The following is a 23,089-nucleotide window of genomic DNA, read 5'->3' on the forward strand; positions in this document are numbered from 1 at the left end:
CAAACTTGGGGGATAATGATCTTAGAATCTTTTGAACTACTAGAGACTCCTTTACTTCTTCACCCAAATTTTTCATACAATTTACAATCTCATCTACCCGAAGAAAATAATTAGCCACACTTTCATCATTATACATCTTGAGAGTCTCATATTGAATTCTGAGAGTTTGAAGTTTGGCTTGTTTTACCTGTTCATCTCCTTCATAGCTTGTGATCATTTTGTCCCATATTTCTTTTGCTGATTTGAAGTGCATTACCTTCATGAATTCTGTTTGGGATATACTTCCTAATAGAGTACTGACTGCTTTTGCATTTGTTTCATACTTCTTTTTCTCAGCTGGATCTGTAGGAGTAGCTGAAGGAAAAGCATAGCCTGTTTCTACAATGTCCCAAACTTCAGTACCAAGAGATTGAAGATATGCAGTAACTCTTACCTTCCAATAATTGAAGTTTGTCCCATCAAAAACTGGTGGCCTGATTGATGCTTCTCTCTCGTAGTTGCTCATGATGAACGATCTACCTTCAAGCGATCAAGCTTTTCTGAAGGACCTGCTCCGATACCAATTGTTGGAAATAATACTGAGAGGGGGGGGTGAATCAGTATTATCAAGCAATTTACCAAATCTTCCTTATTTGATCTTTTGAATTATTCTTGCATATCAGTACCATAAAATAATGAGCATGAATAAAGAAAATAGACAGTCACACCAAAGAACACAAGATGTAAGGTGGAAACCCAATGCGGGAGAAAACCACCTGCTGCAATATGTCTCTATCTTCTTTCAAGAAATTCTTTTTACAATGATTTTGTACTGGTGCAGTCCTTTACCAGCACGCAGGCTGCAACCTGCAGAGAGCTACAACTCTCTCTCGTTTTCCAGTCTCTCCTGGAAGGGAGCTACAACCCCCTACTTCTTTTCATGAAGAATCAAATGATCAACAAGTATACAACAGATACAGTCCACTACAGATATCAGATCAGTAATTACAGAAATAACCCAGAACACCTTATGAACAGAAATATACAGTCAACAGATCATCTTAAGACAGGGACGCATATTTTCTTTCTGTGACCTGCGACTGGACGCAGTCTACCTTCCACTGTTCTGCGTGCCGACGCACTGTTCCTCTATGCTTTGCTGCGACCGGCGCACCCAGAAACACTATCCCGCCGCGTCTTTTGCTTCAGAGACGCACCCAATAACACAGTCGCGCCGCGTCTTTTGCCTCAGAGACGCACCTGAGCGTTTACTGTACTGCGTCCCGGCGCACTTTCCCTTCACTGAACCTACGTCCCTTCGGATATAAAAGATATGAGGACTTCAGAACCAACCCAAACACTCAGATCCACAGATCTGATCATGCGCCATAGAGATCACAGTCCATTAGAAGATTCGCCTTCATAGATCTGGACTAGATCTCACCAAAAGATATTCAACCAAGATGATAATAATCCAAATGAACTCCTTTGCTTTATATAGGCAAGCTTCTCCCCAAAACATGGAGCAAAACCACGAGCCGACACCATAGAAACACAAAACCGTCGGCTAGATACCACACAAGAAACCCCCACGTGCTTTTCTCTGCCTTGAAATGTGTGCACTGCGCGGACGCACCTCCTGAACGGCTGGCCTGCGTCCCTGGACGCGGGTTCTGTATGGTATACCTGCGGGGACGCACTTGCTGAACATAATTCCTGCGTCCTTCTTGATTTATCACCTGAAAGGGTTTGCCATCAAGGACAATACCTGAATCATAATGCCAACACAGAATGTTCCCCTGAAATTAAAGAAGGGAGAAGAGGGTTGAGTCTGCTAGCCAAAATATTGGAAACAATTTTGTAGACCACATTGCATAAAGAAATGGGTCTGAACTTCTTAGGAGTCAGGGTTGAATCCTGTTTGGGCATCAAGGAGATGAAGGAGGTGTTGAGGGTTCCAGAATGGTCCTGCTTCTTCTAGAGTCCTCTAAAACATCCAAAATATCTTGTTTGACAACATTCCAATAGGCTTTGAAAAAGTATACATTAAAACCATCTGGACCTGGGGCTTTTCCATTCTGCATATCTTTGATTACCTCACTGAATTCTTCTTCGGTTACTGATTTATTCAGGTTAAAATTATCTTCTCTGGACACCCTTCTGGGGATATTTTTTGTAATTTCCTTTATGTGTTGCTCTCTGTTTATATTATTTTCCTTTGTGATGCCTCTGAAATGTTGAACCATTATAGCTTCAATATTCTTATGAGAGGTCTAAAGCTCCCCATTCTCATTCAATATCGAAGAGATACTGTTGTGCGTTCTATTGGCTATAGTGGATTTGTGGAAAAATATCGCATTTCGTTCACCTTCTTTGAGCCATTTAACTCTAGACTTTTGTCTCCAAAAGATTTCCTCTTGTTTGCATAAATTCTCCCATTCTTGGTTGTATTTTTCAGCTTGCTCGCTTTTGACTTTATCAAAACCATCTATGATCAATGCTTGGTTTAGTTCCTGTACTTTAATTTCCACTGATTTTTTGTCTATGAAAATGTTACCAAAATCTTTCTTGTTCCATTCTTTGAGTTTGGGTTTTATGTGCTTTAGTCTTTTATGAAGGAGGAACATTTTGGTGCCCTGAATTTGCAGATATTAGGACTACCATTTTTCAATGTTGCTGATGAAATCTGGGTGGGAGAGCCAGATATTCTCAAATCTGAAGGGTCTATTCCTAGGAGAATCGATCCCCTTGATTTCTAAATGAATCGGCTAGCGATCAAAACCACCAAAGTGGATAACACTCATAAATATTTCTTTATTTGTGAGAATCAGCTCCTCGGAGATAAAAAATCTGTCTAACTGTGAGGCGACCTAGGCATCACCACCTATTTTGTTACTCCAAGTAAAAAGGCCATTGTGCATTTTAGAGTCAACCATTTTCATATCTTCTGTGAAGGATTGGAACACTACTGAATCTTTACTTAGCATTCTGGTACCTCCTTTTTTTTCCGAAAGAGATTTTATCATGTTAAAATCTCCTCCAATGACCCAAGGGATTTCTGCATGTCTGCTTCTGATATCTACCAGGGAGTCAAGAAATCTGAGTTTCTCATCTATTATTTGAGGACCATAAACATTTGTAACTGGGAAGGTGTCCAATACCCCCATTGGTTGAATGATAACTGATAAATAATTTCTCATTGCCTCCGCATCTATTATGCTGGCTTTTTGGGGGTTCCATAGAGTGAGAATGCCCCCAGTTGTGTTCTCTACTTTAACTTCTAGAAAATCAAATTTACTAAGCCATTTGCTATCAATTTGTTCTAATTTCTAAATGGAGCATTTTATTTCTTGAATGAAGATTATGTCCGGCGTTGCTAGTTTCATTTTGTTGCTTAGCACTCTCTGTTTTCTTTTACCACCTAGACCTCTGATATTTCAAGAGATGAACTTCGTAATTAAATATTTGTAAAGGAGTAACTGGTTAGATCTTTCATCTAAGCAAACCTATCATTAGAATTCCACACTCCACCAAGACCTCATTTTTCCTTTTTCTGCCCCTCTTCTGTCCTGGATTTCTAGTAGCTAATCCTGGAGTTGATTTCAATGTTTTCACTCCTCTGTGCTCCTGTTTGTGGATGGTTTTACCTTTTTCGAGCCCTCGTTCCTGAGTTTTCCATAAAAACAATTGTTGTATTCTGTTGCATTCTTCTTGAGGTAGTGAATCTATTCCTCCTTTGGTTCTCTGCATCAGGAATCCTTCCAAATCCAGGTTTTCCTTGTCGAGAATTTCTTTTAGTTCATGATCTTCCAGATCTATTTCACTTTGGGTCATTTCCAGGTCCATCTCCATTTTTGTTTCACTTCTCATCACCTCTTTTTGAGAATCCATATCTTGAGATTGGTTTTTGTCCTCTTCTTTTTACTTTTCTTTAGTACCTTCCTCCTGATATTGGTTCTCTCGTGTAATTTCTTCAGTCTCTTCTAGCACTTGAAACTTGTTCTGACTGCCCTTCTTCCCCTCATTATGTTGTTGCTTTGACCCCTTTTTTCCTCCCTTTCCTCTACTTGCCACTTTCTGAAAGCTTTTTGTGTCCTTCGTTGTATTTAGTTTTTCTTTGTTATCTGCTTTAGTGAGAGGGCAGTTTCTTAATAGATGTCCATGTTCAAGGCATCTTTGGCATCTGAAAGGGATATGCTCGTAGTCCACTATTTGCACCCATTCCTCATCAAAAACTTCCAGGATTACTTCATCCAGAAGCACTCCTGATAGGTCCATTTCCACACATATCCTTGGAAAGGAGGTATATTTCCCCTTCTTGTGGCTTCTGAAGCTTTGACAAAGCGTCCTATTTTATTGCCAATGGCAACAAGCGATTCAGATGGCCAATAATATAGAGTTAGAGAATATAGCCTTACCCACACTCTGGAACCGAAGAGAAAGTTTCCCACTCTCGGACAAAGTTCATCCTCGAAGGCCTCATATAGAGACTAGCTGCTACAAAAAAGTAGGGTCCTCCTTCGAATATTCTATCTTTATCTTCGATGTTAGAGAAAACCACTTTCAAGAATCCTTTTGACCCAAGATGTAGGTCAATGCTTCCTTTGGGTTTCCAGTGATACTTGATCCACGTCTGTAAAGCATTTTCAGTGGGCCATAGTCCCATGAATTTATAGATAATGGTGTAGGTCCCCATGTGTTCCCTGTGTGCCTGCAGAGTAGGATCATTTAATATTACTCTAGGAGTGATTTCTGCTTTCGGTTTGCAAGGTCCTTTTGGTTTTTGTCTCTTGAACCCAGATTTTTGTCTTCTTTCTCCTTGTCCTTGGTGCTGCTGTTTTCCTTGGTTCTGGTCCCATATGTTTCCTTTTCATTATCATTGTTCTTGTCATCTATACAGCCTTTACTGTTTCCAATTGGTGATTTACTTCTGCTGCCTACAACGTCTTTGTAGGAAGGCGTTGAGCTCCCTCCCCTGCCACTCTCCATTAGAGATGAACTCTGTTGTTTACTATAACCGTAGTCACTTCGGCTCTCTTGCATCCAACTTTTTAACCACAACATATATATATATATATATATATTATAAAACTTACATTTCTTATTTAAAAACAAAAAAATTTAAAATTTATAACTTTTTCTAAACATTTTTTTTTTTCAAAAAAAAATTATTTTAAAAAAATAATATTTTTTTTTAAACAAATTTTATTTTTATTTAAAATAAATTATTACAAAATTATAATTTTTTAAACCAAATTTAATTTTTTTTCGTTTAAAAATAAAAAATAAAAAAATATTTTAAACAAAATTCTTTTTTTATTAAAAAAAAGAATTATTAAAAAATTTTGATTTTTTTTTAAACGATTTTTTTTATATATATTAAAAAAAAATTACGGCCCTCCAACCGCCCGTGGTGGTGCGTCCTTGGGTGGAGGGCCTGCATGCAGGCCCTCTGCCCATGGTCATGCCACCATGGGGCGCCGAGCAGGTGGAGGGGCAATTCCCATAATTGCCCCTCCGCCTGCCAGGCTGTTAGGGTCCACCCTAACCCCCTTATTTATGTAATGGGATCATGTCATAGTCAAGAGTCAATAAAGCCCATATTAATAATTGTAAGTGGTTAATCCGCAATTAATGACGGAACCACAGTTAGTTGCAAATGGGCTGTAGTATTAGATAGATGGTATTAATAAAACCCATGGTATTGACCCGTGGTATTGCATGTATGAGTCATATATAAAGGATAGAGACTCCCTGCGAGGAGCATCGTGTCTTATTTTGTAGTCGAGCTCTGCTCTATTGGAGGTTGCCCCCTCGAAGAGGCAAGTGAACATTACTCTCTAAATAATAAAATCATTGCTATTCTGTGTTCCGGGTATCTTTTCTTTGCATATTCTGTTTTTGGGTATCATTTTGCAGGGTAAGAGCATAACAAGTGGTATCAGAGCACTTTCCAGGGCCGGTGGGATCTCCATTTCTTAGCAAATTTTTTTTTTGGCTAGAGACATGTTCCGGCGTCTTTAAACCACGGGATCTGTCGTTGAGTGCATAAACCTGCAGATTTGGGGAGGCATGCTCGTAGGAAATACAAGAGGTGGTACGTCTGTTGGACTCCCTTGTAACCCCTGTGGGTACCCCTTCGAGTAGTAGCGCATTAGACAGAACCGCGCACGGACAATCTTCCGCGTACCCTCTCGGTATATCTGAAGCCCCCAGGCTCCCTTGAAACCTCGCCATAGATAAACCGTCGGCCGTCGTGCGGCTACAGTACACCGAGAACAGCACTCGGAGAGATTACTCGCCCGTACGATAGGGTAGTCGGGTTGTATGTCCAAGGGTATGGTCGATCCTCCTTAGTTAGAAGCCTGAAACATTGGGCCGAGTACTACTCCTAGACCCTTATGTATATTGCGATCTGTAGCACCTGACACTCCTCAAGACCATAGTTCCCTTTTCTATCGGTGGATCACACATCATCTCTTCCAGAACCGCTTGTGCAAAGGAGTGCAGCAGCAACAGACATCAGTCCCGCAGTCTCGAGTTCGCAGATCAACCATTCCGATCTATTTGATCCTTAAGATCTGCAGAAGCAGTCTGTTCCGCCGCCCAAAGCTATCAGATCTGCCATTCAGATCTCTCAGGTCCACCAGATCGGAGTCGTTGTGAAGGGTTCCTATACTGGGGTATAATTTTCGTAGGAATTTTGGCCGCGTTGACATTTTGAGGATTTGGCCACTGCAGTATTGATAAGGAAGGAGTAAAACTCTGTTAGGAGTTTTAAAAAAAAAAAGAGTCTGAGATCTTTCGGGGCGCTTATTGGTGATCTAGCCCATCAAAATCAGGACGACGAGCTGAGCACAGTGGTACCATTCACTTCTTAGTGAAAATTTTCTTAGGAAGTCCCAATTTAAAAAAAAATCAGGTTGGTGTATGGTAGAAACTAGAGCTCAAGCGATGGTCAATGAAAGGATGGAAAAACTTGAAGAATCAGTGCAATCCCTCCACATTCAGCTTAGCGGACTATGTAGCATGGTCGAGAAAATAGTCCCGAAGGGCAAGGAGCAAGCCCATGAGGAGGCGTATAATGGCAATGAACACAATGAGGGTGAGTCTAGCCACTCTCCTCACGTCTGGCACACCCACCAACAACCCAGTCAGCGACCTCCCAAGTTGGATATGAATAAATTTGATGGTTCTCGCCCGTTGGCATGGATAGCACAAATGGAGCAGTATTTCAAACTGAATCACATCTTTGATGATGCGACTCAGCTTATGTCGGGGAGCATGTACTTGGACAATGAAAGGTGGCAATGGTGGGAATGGCATCAACGTTTCATTGGACCTTTTAAGACTTGGACCAAATTCACCAAAGCTCTTCAAGACCACTTTGACCAGGAATCATATTTTTTGGGTCGTCTTACTAAGATCCAACAGATTGGTACAGTGGATGAATATATTACAGCTTTTGAAGCCTTAGCCTTCCGCACTTGGGGTCTCTCAGATGTGTTCTACACGAAATGTTTTATCAGCGGTCTTAAAGAAGCTATCAAAGCCCAAGTCCTACTGCACCACCCTCCCACATGGATGGAGGCTTGCAAAGTAGCTCGTAACGTGGAACGTGCATTACCAACCCAATACAGTCGCCCAAATTTCTCCGCTAAAGGTTGCCCCCCACAGGCTCACAACACAACTCAAACACTTAAGGTCCAAAAGGTGTCACCTGTGGAAATGGCCGAAAGAAGAAAGCAAGGCCTATGTTACTACTATGATGAAAAATACTCCCCAGGTCATAAATGCAAGGAGCCCAAATTTTTTCAAATTGATGCCACTGACTACAGCTAAACAGAGGAAGATCCACCACTGGAGGAACATGAGTCACTAGAAGAAGACAACCAAAAGGACAATGTCTCTGACGAACCAGTTATTTCGTTGCATGCTTTGGCAAGAATTTCTTCCCCTCAAACTCTCAAAATCAAAGGTTTTATTAAACATCGCCCAGTAGTAGTCTTTATTGATAGTGGAAGTACACATAATTTCATCCATCAAAAAGTCGCAGAAGCAGTGCATTGTTTTGTACGAGCAGTTTCTAACTTCCAAGTTCAAATTGCAGATGGAGGCACAATGAAATGTGAAGGCTGCTGTGAAAATGTCAAACTTCAAATGGGGGATTATCAATTGAAAACCCACATGTTTGCCATACACATGGGGGGTTGCGACATTGTCCTCGGCGTTGAATGGCTCCGCACTCTTGGGCCAATCACAATGGATTTCCAGGAGTTATATATGAGTTTTAAGCAGAACAACTACACACATACCCTCCGTGGACTCCAGGCGTGAGACCCTCTATCATCAGCTCGCATAGGATGGAAAAATTGTTAAAAAAGGGCAATCATGGTGTTGTAGCTCAACTTAATGCCATCCAGGCAGTCGAAACCAAGCCTCTGCCAATTCATCCTGAGATGCAACAAATTTTAAATAACCATCTACCGGTCTTTGACAAGCCTCATGAGCTTCCACCCTTGTGAGGGGAACATGATCATAGCATCACCTTGGTTCCAGGGGTCCAACCCCCAAATGTGCACCCATACAGATATCCATTCACCCAAAAGAATGAAATAGAAAAAATCATCAAGGTACTTTTGGAAGCAGGTGTCATTCATCCCAGCATTAGTCCTTATTCATCCCCAGTGGTCATGGTGCTTAAGAAATATGGGGAGTGGCAGATGTGTCCCGATTTTAGGGCCCTCAATAAGTTAACAATCAAAGATAAATTTCTCATCCCGGTGGTTGATGATTTGCTGGATGAACTCAATGGGGCTCAATTCTTCACTAAGCTGGATCTTCGCTCAGGCTACCACCAAATTCGCATGAAGGAAGTCGACATCCCCAAGACTGCTTTCAGAACTCATGAAGGCCATTATGAATTCCTGGTCATGCCATTTGGTCTTTGTAATGCCCCCTCTACTTTTCAGAGCCTTATGAACCACATTCTCAAACCATATCTCAGGAAATTTATCCTTGTCTTCTTCGATGACATCCTCATCTATAGTTTCACTTGGGCCGCACATCTTCAGCATGTAGATCTACTCTTGCAACTGCTCCGCAAGCATAAATTATTTGTCAAGATGTCCAAGTGTTCGTTTGGCATGGCAGAAGTAGAGTATTTTGTGGGGCGTGAAGGTGTCAAGGTGGACCCCAAGAAGATCTAGGCAATGCAGGAATGGCCTCAACCTAAGACCTTGAAGAGCTTGAGAGGATTTTTGGGTCTCACAGGCTATTATCGTAAATTTGGCCGCAACTATGGTCGCATAGCGAAGCCCCTCACCCAACTCCTAAAGAAAAATTCATTCTTCTAGAATTAGGAAGCACAACAGGCCTTTACAGTTCTAAAAAATGCCATGTTTTCCACTCCAGTCTTAGCACTACCTGACTTCACCAAATCTTTTGTCATTGAATGTGATGCTTCGGGTACAGGTATTGGGGCTGTCTTAATGTAGGAAGGGCGACCGTTAGCCTTCACAAGCCAACAACTCAGTGGGAGGAATCTGGGCCAATCTACCTACGAGAAGGAAATGATGGCCATATTACACGCAGTCGAGACCTGGAGACCTTACTTATTGGGGCGACGTTTCCAAATCCGCACAGATCATCACAGTGTTAAATATTTTTTGGAGCAATGCCTATCCTCCCCACAACAAAATAAATGGATAGCCAAAATGTTGGGATATGATTATGAGATCATTTAGAAGAAAGGGAAAGACAATAGTGTAGCAGATGCATTATCTTGCCAATTTGAGGAGGAAAGTACTCTGCCAGCAATTTCCCTCCCCATTCCAGAATGGATTGAAGAGGCTCGCAGAGAATGGTTTTCACACCCCAGGCTCTCCCAACTCATTTCTCAATTGCAGGTAGATCCAAATTCCACCAAGGGCTACTCGTGGCAGGATGATATTCTTTGCTACAAGGACAAAGTGGTAATATCACCAACATCCACCCTCAAAAGTCACATTTTGGAAAAATTGTATTCATCTCGCATTGCAGGACATTCGGGCTTTCAGAAGACGTATGCTCGCACCAGAAGATCATTTTTCTAGACAGGCATGAAAAAGGACATCCTTACTTTCGTAGCAGGATGCGATGTTTGTCAATGCCACAAAGGTGAAACCGTTAACACACCAAGCACATTACAACCATTGCACATTCCGGCATCAATTTGGACGGAGGTTTCTATGGATTTCATTACAGGTCTTCCAAAGTCAGGGAACAAGTCAGTCATCATGGTGATTGTGGACCGACTGTCAAAGTATGCTCATTTCTGTGCTCTACCCCACCCATTTACACCAACTTTGGTTGCTCAATCTTTCATGGATTAGATCTTCAAATTGCATGGCATGCCCACTTCTATTGTGTCTGATCGCGACCCGATCTTCACCAGTAATTTTTGGCAGGTACTCTTCAGAATACAAGGCACTCAATTAAAACTCAGTACTTCGTATCCTCTGCAAACAGATGGTCAAACTTAAGCCGTAAACAAATTTCTAGAAACCTACCTTAGGTGTTTCACTTCAGAAAAGCAACACCTTTGGGTACAGTGGTTACCTCTGGCTGAATGGTGGTATAAAACCAACTATCATGCCACCACCAAAATGGCTCCCTATGAAGCAGTATATCGTTAACTCCCGCCTTCACCTACTTCGTATCTCAAGGGATGCTCAAAAGTACAAGCAGTGGATCAACTCCTACAACACCACGCAACCATGCTCGCCCATCTTCGAGAGAATATTCATCAAGCTTAGAACCGCGTGAAGCAACAGGTAGACCAGCATCGCTCAGAGCGCCAATTGCAAGAAGGGGATCAGGTCTTCTTACGACTACAACCATATAAGCAAACATCACTCAAAGACAAGGGGTGTCAGAAACTATCTCCCAAATTCTACGGACCATAACAAGTACTTCAGCGCATTGGAGAAGGGGCCTACAAGTTGGCCTTTCCATCTACTGCAAAAATCCATCTAGTTTTCCATGTCTCATGCCTCAAGAAAGTGATTGGGAACAATTGCAGAATTCAGACCAGTCTACCTGAATTGGACGAAGAAGGGTCCATCTGGCTTCAAACCGAATAAGTCCTAGACACACGAGACAAGTAACTGCATGGCCGCATGATTAAGGAAGTCCTCGTCAAATGGAAAGACACATCTCCGGAAGATTCAACTTGGGAACCAGCCACTATTCTTCAGCAGTTTTCGTAGCTTCAGCCTTGAGGACAAGGCTAGTCTAAAGGGGGAGGGCATGTTAGGGTCCCACCCTAACCCCCTTATTTATGTAATGGGATCACATCATAGTCAAGAGTCAATAAATCCCATATTAATAATTGTAAGTGGTAAATCCGCAATTAATGACAGAACAACAGTTAGTTGCAAATGGGCCGTAGTATTATATAGATGGTATTAATAAAACCCACGGTATTGGCACGTGGTATTGCATGTATGAGTCATATATAAAGGATAGAGACTCCCTGCGAGGAGGATCATGCCTTATTTTGTAGTCGAGCTCTGCTCTATTGGAGGTTGCCCCCTCGAAGAGGCAAGTGAACATTACTCTCTGAATAATAAAATCATTGCTATTCTGTGTTCTGGGTATCTTTTCTTCACATATTTTGCTTTTGGGTATCATTTTGCAGGTTAAGAGCATAACACAGGCCACCCATGGTGGTGTGGCCATGGGTGGAGGGCCTGTATATAGGCCCTGCACCCATGGCCACGCCACCATGGGCAGCTGGACGGGCAGAGAGGTGATTCCGTACAGGCACTTCTGCCCAGGGCCGCGACACCACAGGCGGTCGGAGGGCGCTAATTTTTTTTTTTAATTAGAAAAAAATAGAAAAAATAAAATAAAATCGCTAAAAATCAGATTCAAAATTTTTTAATAAAATAAAAAAACAAAATTAATTAATTAATTAAACTTTTGAATAATTTTTTTAAATAAAAAAATAAATAATTTTTTTAAATTTTAAATTTTTTTGTTTTTAAATAAAAAAAATGTAAGATTAATAAAGAATAATTTATTTTTTTCTTTTTTAAAATCAAAAATACATTTTTCTTTTTAAACTATATATATATATATATATATATATTTTAATTTGAAAAGACATATATATTTTTAAAATCTTCATATTTTTTTGGTTTTTTTTTTTTTATAATTTGAGTTTATTTTTATTTTTTCTAGTTTTTGTTAATGTTCTTTTTTATTTTTTATTTTTACTTAATTTTATATATTTTTTTTAAATTTCTTTTTTTTTTCCAAATTCTTTTATGGTTTATGAGATAATTTTGTTTTTTTAACATTTTTTTTTTTTGTTTTTCTCTTTTTTATATATATTTTTATATTTGTTTTTTTAAGTAATCAACATTTAAAAAAAGGAAAATAAAACAACTTGAATATTCATTAAGTAATCATAATTTTAAAAAAATGGAAATAATAAATTTTAAAGTGTGAAAAATAAGTCCTCTAAAAAAAAGGTATGTTGCATCAACATGTTTCAAAATCAGCATGAAAATCACTAACATTTGAAAACAAATATTTATATTTGATACATAAGAAAAATTAAAGTGTCAAAAATATGCTCCCAAAAAAAAGAATTGTATTTTGCATCACCACTTTTCAAAACTAGGTCACATTTTTACTACCCTTACTAAATGGGTAATCGTATCGGTTATTTAAAGTGCCAAAAACTATGCTCTAAAAAAAAATATGTGTTCTGCATCATCCCTTCTCAAAATTGGTTCAATTTTTTGTTATCTCTACGAAATGGGTAATAGTATCAGTTCCCGTTTCAAAGTTTACGTTGTTTAGAAAATATGCTAATGAGACCTACCTAAGAATACTTAATAACAATTTTCAATATATGTAACAATATTGCATCAAATTCACTTGAGACTTCATTCTATCATCCCTACTCAAAATTTCTTCTGTCATACCATCATTTATCTCAAAAACTTATCCATCATCTTCTGCTTTCACCAGCCCACTTCGACCATGAACTTCCCTTGAATTTTCTAAGCTTCCAATATTCCCATTACATGCATGTGTTGTACAGTCATCATTTTCTAAAAGAGAATGCATTGAATTGACACATGCAATAGCGTTCTCCTCATCATATCCAACTGATAAATGTGAATCACTGAGTCCTTCGTTAAGGACTCTGCTTCCTTCATTAAGGAGCTTAAGGACATTAGGCTGGACCCTGAGGACATTCTCGTCAGCTTTGATGTGGTCTCTCTTTATACTTGCATCCCTATAAAGGAGGCCTTGGAAGTGATCTATCGCCTAACAGATCCCGATATCACGCATCTGGTTAAGATCTGTCTCACTTCCACTTTCTTCTGTTTCGAGGGTGAATTCTTTGAACAGACTTGTGGTGTTGCCATGGGCTCGCCCCTTTCCCCGATTGTTGCGAATCTTTTTATGGAAGATTTCGAAGCCAAAGCTTTGGCCTCAGCTCGTCTCCTTCCCAAGCTTTGGAAAAGGTATGTGGATGACACTAACGTCATCTGGTCCCATGGCCAAGAGGAGCTGGATCACTTCTTCAATCACCTCAACGGTCAGTCCTCTGCCATTAAGTTCACCATGGAGAAAGAGGTCAATGGTTGCCTCCCCTTCCTGGATATTCTTATTTCTAAGAATAAGGATGGCTATCTCTCCCACTCTGTGTTCCGGAAGAAAACGCATACTGAGCAGTATCTTCATGCCGATTCCCATCATTTCCCTGCTCAGAAGATGGGTGTCCTTAACACCCTCGCTACTCGTGCCCTCAGGATTTCTGATAATGAGAGCTTTGATAAGGAGAGATCCCATCTCCTTGATGTCTTTGTGGAAAATGGATATAGTAGGTGCCTTGGTCGAAAGGATTTCCTTAAAGCATCTAGAAATGCAGTTATTAGGAAAGAACCTAAGGAACCCTGACCAGGTGTCCACCTTCCATATGTCCAAGGTACCATGGACAGGATTGCTTAGATCCTTAAAATGTATAATATTCCCTCTTCCTTTAGACCCCTCAAAACTATTCGTAATTCCCTCCGGTCAGTTAAAGATCCCGTTAACCCCAAGGACATGAAGGGTGTCTACTCGATCCCTTGTTCTTGTGGGACCCGCTGCATCGGGGAAACAGGGCGCTCCATCCATCAGAGGATTTGCGAACATGTTGCTGCCCTAAAACATGGGAGAACCAAGTCTTTAGCACTGGCAGAGCATGTGGATAAGACCAAGCATCACGTTTGTATTGAGGAGGCTAAGGTTATTGCCAAGGTTGCCCACTTCCATCATTGGAAACTCAGGGAAGCTATTGAGATCGAAAGAAGGCCTAACAATCTCAATAGAGATGACAGTTGGAAGATCAATAGATGTTGGATCCCTGCCCTTTCTTCTTAGTCTCCCCCCACCTCTTTCATCTTTTTTCGCTTTTGTCGTCCCCCTGGAGAATTCCTTTCTCCTTTGGTTTATCCTTTTTGGCTCTGGATTCTTTCCAGGCCTTCTCCCGTTTATTTTGTGTCGCTCCTTTTTCCCGAATTGATATTGGTATCTATTATTATAGCTAGTATTTATTTACTTATTATTATTATTATTATTATTATTATTATTATTATTATTATTATTTTATTATTATTATTACATATATATATATATAATATTATTATTATTATTTATTATTGTTTATTATTATTATTTATTTATTTATTTATTATTATTATTTTATTATTATTATTTTATTTATTATTATTATTATTTATTTTTTATTATTATTATTATTATTATTATTATTTATTATTATTATTATTATTGTGTAAGCTGAGGTGGTACTCTTTCTATTACAATATAGAAAATAAAACATTACATAGCATCAAAAACATTGTAAACTCGCCCGCATGGGGAAACCGAGTATTTAAGCCATCTATAGCTTTTAATGGCCGACCAAAAATAAAAGGCCCAAAGTGTGATAATCCTAGCAAGATAAACAAGACAGTCTTGAGATCTGCTAATTCTACTAGTCTGCAAGAAATAAACTTCTCTATCTAAAACATGAAAAAAACTATAATTGGTAAGACTATGAGCTTTCTTGAACATATCTCTTTTCAAACATCGTCCATTGCTGGTGGCTGATTTGCTCCTTTATCTGCACCTTGGTGAACTCCCTTCAACAACTGTTGTATTTCATTTAATTTCTCCTCTTGCCTCTCCAGAGTAATGCGGATGAAACTCAATTCTCTGCGCATATCAGGGCCACCCTGCGCAATCTCCACCATCTCCGTAGCAACTTGCTCTAGAGCCTTTGCCAGCAGCCTTTTCATAACCCAGTAAATATGCAGAGATTGTTTAAACAGGGACATTCTTCCCCTGGTGTGGCCTGGATCATGCAACAGGAATTCCCAGTCCTCCATTTCTTCATCAGATTGGTCTTGGAGAGACTCCTCCTCCAGGTGTTGCATGATTCTTCTAACTTCTGGATTGGTGTTCTGCTGATAAGCCCTCTCTGCCCGACGAACTCTCTGATTCACCGTCCTTCTTGTTTTTTTGGCAGGTCCCGCGTCCTGCCTGGAGTTCTCACCTTCCTCATGCGTCTTCCTGCTCTGTCCCCGACCTCTTTTACTGCCCGAATCCAAACCGCTGCCAAGACCCCTGTCTCTTCTTCTCATGCCGTAACGCCTAACCTTCGCCGCCTGCGGAGCAGGGTGGTCGTCCTTCATCTGCTGCTGCTCCTCGTCTGCTAATCCGTCCTGAGAGTAAGACCTCTTGTTCCCCTCGCCTCGGGGCACCTCCTCCTCGGACTCGTCCTCAATCTCCCAAATCTCAGTTGGGTGGTCCTCGTTCATAATTTCCTTGCCTTTCCGACTTTTATTCCTGACAGTTGCATTATGCTGCTCCTCTGTCGTCCTGGTTTTCAGCCGGGTTTCCATGTTACCACCGGTTCTGCCGCAGGGAATACTCTGGTGCCAGGTAAACTCTATCCTGTATTGCTGTCTCTCAGCGGTGTTGTCCGCTCCTCGCCAAATTGGGAAACAACTAAATAACTGCTCTTCCTTCCCCGTTTGGATATATATCGGATCTCTGCCCTCAGCGTACGCCTTTGAATCAAATTTTCCTTGCCGCCGATTGCTTTCCGGGGTGACGTCTCCTTTGGCCATCATTCTTTGATTAATTTCAGCTGTCGGGAGATCTGACATGCCGCTCCACCCTCCTCTCCGATCGCGAGCATTTATTGTTTCACATTGGGGATGATCCTGTGCCGTTCTCCACGCACGCCGCCAATGTACTACTCTGTACCCTGTCATCATAACGCCTCTCTGTCCAGACTGACCTGTGTTCATTACGCGGGATCTCCACGCCCTCTCATCCATCCAGCTCATTGATCCCCGCATTCTCGCTCGTAGCTTGATCATGGTCTTCATTAATGATTTTTGCCAAGTCCGCCCACTCCCTGCAACCGCGCACCGCTCTCCATTGGTTGTCTACCGTGCTGCCACGACCTTTGCATCCCCAATTCGCCATGAAATCGGCCGCGCGATTCCCTTTCCTTCTGACGTGATTTATTAGTTTGTATTCAATCCTTTTCAATAAATCCGCTATCTCCTGGACAATTCCAGCCGTTCGCCAGCTGCTTGTGATCTTCTCCCAGTCTCTTCCATTGCTGAGCTTCTTCAGCATTTCAACCGCAATCTGGGAATCCCCAACAATTTCTAAATTGGTGTATCCATTTCTTACAGCAATTCGCAATCCCTGGTGAATTGCCCAAAATTCAGCCTCATTGTTCGTCATTTTTCCACCCCAATCTGCGTAAATCCACCTTACCTGCTTATCACTGTCCCAGAAAATGCCTCCAAAACCAGCTTCGCCCGGGTTCCCTTTCAAAGCTCCGTCGAAGTTTAATTTGATGAAGTTTTCTCTGGGATAGCTAAATTTATCAGGGCTTTGGGTCCGCGCATTATGTCTGGAGTTCTGCTTATGATGAACCATCTCAAATTTTAGGTTTAAATTGTTCAGGATTCCCTCCTCAAACTGGTTTGCCTTCCAATCCTCCACGTCCCACTTCTCAACCAGGATTGTTTCCCTCATTAGTTTGACTGCTCGTCCCCAAATTATTTCCAGATCCTTTAATTTATTCTGGAACACTCTGCGATTCCTCTCTTTCCATATCATCCATAGCACGAACCCTGAGATGAGATTCCATGCTCTGCTGACAACTTTACATTGAAATTCCTCTTTATTCCACTGGAAAACAATTTCATTGAAATCTCTGGGGCCTATCTCAGATTTACCGAATATTCTTCTAGTATCCATCCAAAGTTTCTTTGCGAACGAGCAGTTAATCAGTAGGTGATTTCTGGTCTCCCCTTCAGTGTTACAGAGACAACATCTAGACGGGCCACTAAAGCCTTTTTTTTGAATTCTATCCCAAGTTAAAATCTTATTCTTAGTTGCAAGCCATATGAATAGGGATACTTTCGGCCACCAGTTGCTTCCCCATATAATCTTCCAATCTAGATTCTCCTCAGCTATGGCTTGCGTATCTGTTAAGTAGTATGCCTCTTTGGTGGTGAAAGATCCTTTCATGGAGTTCCCCCACCTAAGGAGATCCTTTCCAGTGCGGGCTCTAATTTTCCTGGAATCCACCTCTTTCATGTAAGCTTCTTGTTGATCTTGACTAAGCTCCCTGTCCCACTCGGTCGGTTCGGTCCATTTTCTCCAGATTCCATCCAGATCATTTGCTTTCCAATAGTCTCTGACACATTTTCGATCTCCTTCTATTCTTTCCTGAAGTTGTTGTACCCTCTGAATTCTACTCATTCTTTCTTTCTGCTGCCACTTATCATCCCAGAAATTGGCTTCCTCTCCACCTCGAATCTCCCAGAATGTATGATTCTCAACCAAATCTCTGTTTTGACGAGCTAGGTCCCAGATTGCTGAACCTTTGGGGGTTTCTCTCTGTCTTAAAATCTCAACTGTTGAGTCAGGCATATTGTATTTAGTTTTCCATATGGCTTTCCACAGATCATTGCCCTCCCTTAACCAGCGCCACCAGAGCTTTGCTCCTAACACTTTGTTGAGTTTTTCCGGGTCCCTTAAACCCAATCCTCCTTTTTCCTTTCTCTCTGTTAAATGATTCCAAGAAACTAGGGCCCATTTTTTCTGCTGGTTTGTCCCTCCCCAAATAAAATTTCTTATGATCTCTCTAATCTTCGCACAGACTCCTAAAGGGGCCGCCATTATCGACAAGGGGTAAATGGGGATAGCTTGGAGGACTGATTTTGCCAGAACCACCCTTCCTGCTATGTTTAATACTCGAAAGGCCCAGTTTGCCACTTTGTTTCTCAGCTTATCTAGGACTCCTTGCCAATTTTTCATCTTTTTGGAAGTAAAGTCCAATAAATTTCCCAAGTATTTCGTAGGCAGCTCTCCTCTCTTAAAGCCCAACAATCTTATAAGGTGAGTTTTGACCTGTTCCACTGTATTAAAAATGAAGATACATGACTTATCTCTATTAATTTCCAGTCCAGAAGCTTCAGCAAATAAATCCAGGATTCTTTTAAGGTGTCTCACTTCCTTAACAGTTGGTTCCCCAAATAACATGATATCATCAACGAATTGCTGATGAGTTAAGGGCAAATTATTTCCCCAAAGCTGTAAACCTTTGATTCTGTTCGCTGCTCGTTCTTTTTTAATAAATCGACCCAGACCTTCAGCTGCTAGAATGAAAAGAAACAGAGATAATGGGTCTCCCTGTCTAATTCCTCTAGACGCATTAAAGGTTTTCGAGGGAGTTCCATTAACAAGAATGGAAAAATTCGGAGAAGAAATCAAACTATGAATCCACTTAATCCACCTCCTGTTGAAGCCAAAACTTTCCAGGACTTCTTCCAAATAGTTCCAGTTCAGTCTGTCATAAGCTTTCGACAAATCTAATTTAATCATCATACCCTTTTGCTTTTTCATTTTTAGAGAGTGAATAACTTCTTGAGTTACTACAAGGCCATCTAGAATTTGTCTACCTTCAACAAAACCCGTTTGTTCAGCAGATATTAACTTATCCAGAAGGGGTTTTAATCTTTTGGCGATCAAGGATGTTATGATCTTGTAAATAACATTACACAAAGCTATGGGTCTAAAACCATTGGCATCTTCTAAATTATCACCCTTAGGAATCAGAGCATAGAAAGTAGAGTTAATGGCAGGCCATACCTTTTGGTTCATCCGAGATTCTTCTATCAGATCTAGGATCTCTTTTCCCAGAAAGTGCCATCCTGCCTGATAGAAATCAACTGTGAAGCCATCCGGACCTGGAGCAGTACCTTTCTTCATTGATTTTACAGTTTCCTCTACCTCTTCTAAGTTAGCAGCTCTCATCAGTGCCTTATTTTGGTCTTCTGTAACTAAACGAGGAATGGCCGAACATATTTCCTTTATTGCTCCCATTCTATCAGCTTGAGGTTCTGTTAGGATACCTTTATGATGATCCACCAGAACTTGCTCAATCTCAGCTTGCTCCACTACTCTATCACCATTTTTATCTTTGATGGATAGAATCCTATTTCTTTGTCTGTGTTTGATCATAGCCTGATGAAAGAATTTTGTGTTCCTTTCTCCCTCCCTTAACCACTTTATTCTTGATTTTTGCCGCCATAGAACTTCTTCCTGCTTTCGTCTTTCTTCTAGTTTTCCAAGAATTATCCCTTCTTCTCTAATGCTCTCCTTTGTTCGGCCTTCCATTATCATCTTTTGTTGAAGAGATTCCATTTCCCCCTCTAGTTTTTGTTTGTCTTCCATAATGTTACCAAATTCTTCCTTGTTCCATTTCTTAATTCTCCCTTTCAACTCCTTCAGTTTCAATTGGAACGTATGCATCTTTCCTTTTCCCTGCACAGTACTTTGCGTCCACCATTCTTCCACTTTCTTTATGAATCCTGGGTCCCTTAACCAGAAGGCTTCAAATCTGAATGGTCTCCTTCCACGATTTCTTTTAATATCCACCTCTAGTCTAATAGGCCAATGATCAGATCCAAGGGATGGTATGATCTTTGCTTCGACGAAAACATCCTTGTTCATAATAGCTTCTGATACTAGGAAGCGATCAAGTCTTGATGCTATTTGGTTCTTGCCTCCCCTCCTGTTGTTCCAGGTGCATATCCCATTAATAGTCTGGATGTCTACTAATCTTAAATCTTCTATCATTTCATTGAACATATCCATGAAGTGGTCTAACTTCCTTATCCCTCCTTTTTTCTCCTCTAGGGATCTGATTAAATTGAAATCGCCTCCTATGATCCAAGCAGCCTCTGGATATATTCTACGGATTATTTTCATGTTATTTATAAAACTTTCTTTTTCCCCTGGGGAAGGAGGGCCATAAACCCCTGAAATGACAACCTTTTCCTTTGTTCCTACTATCCTACCAATGCCTGTAAGGATTCTATTCATGCTGGTCCAGCCTTCTAGGATGATATCGTTTGGATTCCACAAAATTGCAATACCTCCCGCAGAGCCAATAGCGTCTTGCCCCATAACTTCGTATTGCAGTTTATTTTTGTCGATTATTCCTTCCAGCTGTTGTACTGTAATTTTTGTCTCCTGTAAAATCATAATACTGGGCTTCTCTTTTTTCAATTTCTCTTTCATATATCTCTGTTTACCTTTACTATTCAAGCCCCTAATATTCCAACTGATGACAATCATTTAAAACTTTTGATAGGAGGGGAAGAATACCTCTGACAGAGGTATCACTTTGCCTGAGTTTATCAACATTTCTCCCACGGTCTGAATGGTTTCGCTCATCGTTTTCCGACCTCTTTTCCTACTGTTTTTTCCAGAGCCGTCCATTCCCACCTGTCCATTCCCCTGTTCATTTCCTATAGTTATCTGCTTATCCATGTTCTCCCCTTTTTTTTCCTTGTACTTCTGAAATGCTTCTTTATACAGTTGTTTCTGCTTCTCAGGTATGAATCTACTATCTAGATATTTCCATTCCTGAATTAACTGTTTCATGATTCTCTCCTCCTCCACCTCACTTTCTAACTAGTTTTCCACTTCCATCTGGGATTGCATTGTTGCATTTTCTGCCTTTCCTTCAGCCGGTTCTTCAATTGATTATTATTATTATTATTATTATTATTTTGTTTTTTTTTTAAGTAGTTCTTCGTAACTAATATATATATATATATATTATTATTATTTTATTATTTTTCGTCACTAATTTTTATATATTGTTAGTATTGGTAATTTATCTATTTATTAATGGATATATATCATTATTAGTATTTACTTTATTATTTTTTATTTTATTTTTTTCATAACTAATTTATATATATTATTATTTTTATTTTTATTTTTATATAGATTTTTATCTATTTATTTATTTATCTAGCGAATATATATTATTATTATTTATTTATTTGTTGATTTGTATTATTATTTTATTTAATTACATTTACCTTGTTTATAAATAAGTTAGGTCTTCAATTTAACTAATTCCCATTTTATAAAAAAAAAATAATTATTAAATTATACATTTTAACTAATTATTAAAGTAAACCCCTTCTTAAATTATTTCGTTTATATAATTATATATTTATATATAGGTATGGTCATTGCTATCTTCCTTGAAATAATCAATTTGACTTTTTGACTGTCCCTAAGTCAAAGCTAGCCATTATTCTAGATAGTTGTTGGAGGCCCTGCTCATACTATTTAACACACAAAGATGGATCTGTTTCTTCAACTTGTCCTGACGATGAGCCACACTTGCTGGCTCGAAACATGTCGACAAAAGTTTTTCATTATGTGAATTACGCCAAAGCTCTTCTTATAACTATTATGGATCACAGAAGTCTCAATTCAACAGTTGTGAAATATCATCAAGAATCCTTTTATTTTCTTTCTATGTCTCTTAGACAATTGGAATTGAATTGTTAGCACACCAAATATTTGATGACCTAGAGATTATTTGGTTTATTGAAGTATGCATGGATTGCTATGAAATAAAATCATAGCTTTGAATTCCCAAACCACAATAGGGTGTTGTAAATCTCATTTTCTCACACCTAGCAGTAACATTCATATGCATGTCATCAAAATCACTCATTCAACTTTCTTCACTAACCTGTGAGTCCATTAATGATTTTATCAAAAATGGCATTACTTTTTAAGTTTATCAGATACACATGATAGATGTAATGCATATTCATACTACAATAACCATAACATACTTCTATAAACACTTTTTGAATATTTTAGTGTAGCTCAAATTTGAAAGAAAACTTAACAAACCCATCAATGAAAAATAAATGGAAAACGAAAAAAGATATCTTTATACCTAAGCAATGATAAGGTGTTCCATGTAGTACAAAAGCCCAAATTCCTACATGAAACTGAAGATGTCCATTTGTTTGGACTAGTGGTGAAACCCTAACTATTCCTATATTGGAAATACTAGAGAAAGGTGGTAGGTAGTTATCTTTTCAACGATCAAATTGTGGAAACAAATAATATTTATGCTCATGTATTGCATAATAAAAAGTATGTTCATTTTAATCTTGAAATATTGCACCACTATAAGTAAAATATAGAGAATTTCCACTCACGATACCTTCCTTACTTAACAAGTTTAACCGATGATCACATTGTAAAAAAAATTCATGTCTCTTAATTATTCCTTGAGAAAATTACAACAAATGCCTTCTGCAAAACATACAAATGCATTTTTTCTTGGATTAAAATAAAAAACGTTATGCAAAATAAACTCTCATCCTAGAAAAATGTATATAGGTTATGACAATTCACTCTTTTCTACTTGAAAAAAACCATACAAAAAGAAATAAAAATCATGGCCAACAATGTTGAGGAGGCTCCTATTGCATATGTATGCAACATGTGAGAGACATGTATCCTATTGTTAAGTACTTGGGATTTCTTGTTATGTGGTTTCAGTCTATAATTATTATGTTTCACAAGGACCCATCGCCACAAAAATTCACGATGTTTCCTTTGTCCCAATGATCCAGGTACTTTGGGAGTCATTAGTAATGTCCCCAATTAGCTGGGGACTCCATGGGGGATGTCGGGACTT

At 39.6% G+C, this 23,089-nt stretch overlaps 1 protein-coding gene across 1 annotated transcript; it reads right to left on the reverse strand.

The window, feature by feature from the left end:
• Positions 1-16,362: 16,362 nt before the first annotated feature.
• LOC149145840 (uncharacterized) lies at positions 16,363-20,895 on the reverse strand. The gene is made up of 3 exons (XM_089452576.1): positions 20,731-20,895; positions 19,628-20,595; positions 16,363-19,522 (listed from the first exon to the last, which is right to left on the reverse strand). The coding sequence occupies exons 1-3, from the start codon at positions 20,893-20,895 to the stop codon at positions 16,363-16,365; spliced, it is 4,293 nt and encodes a 1,430-aa protein (XP_089308702.1).
• Between the last annotated feature and the right edge of the window lie 2,194 nt (positions 20,896-23,089).

Source organism: Pinus tabuliformis, chromosome X (assembly GCF_031772625.1).
Source record: "Pinus tabuliformis cultivar Carrire ecotype Pingquan chromosome X, CPIR1, whole genome shotgun sequence".
NCBI lineage: Eukaryota > Viridiplantae > Streptophyta > Pinopsida > Pinales > Pinaceae > Pinus > Pinus tabuliformis.

What these genes read in the sequence shown, in the direction of transcription:
- LOC149145840 (XM_089452576.1), bottom strand. Translation starts at nt 20,895, where the DNA reads ATGGATAAGCAGATAACTATAGGAAATGAACAGGGGAATGGACAGGTG. An exon ending in AAGTGATACCTCTGTCAGAG is followed by an intron (nt 20,596 to 20,730) that starts GTATTCTTCCCC and finishes ATGATTTTACAG; the next exon opens with GAGACAAAAATTACAGTACA. An exon ending in CGGCAAAAATCAAGAATAAA is followed by an intron (nt 19,523 to 19,627) that starts GTGGTTAAGGGA and finishes AAATGGTGATAG; the next exon opens with AGTAGTGGAGCAAGCTGAGA.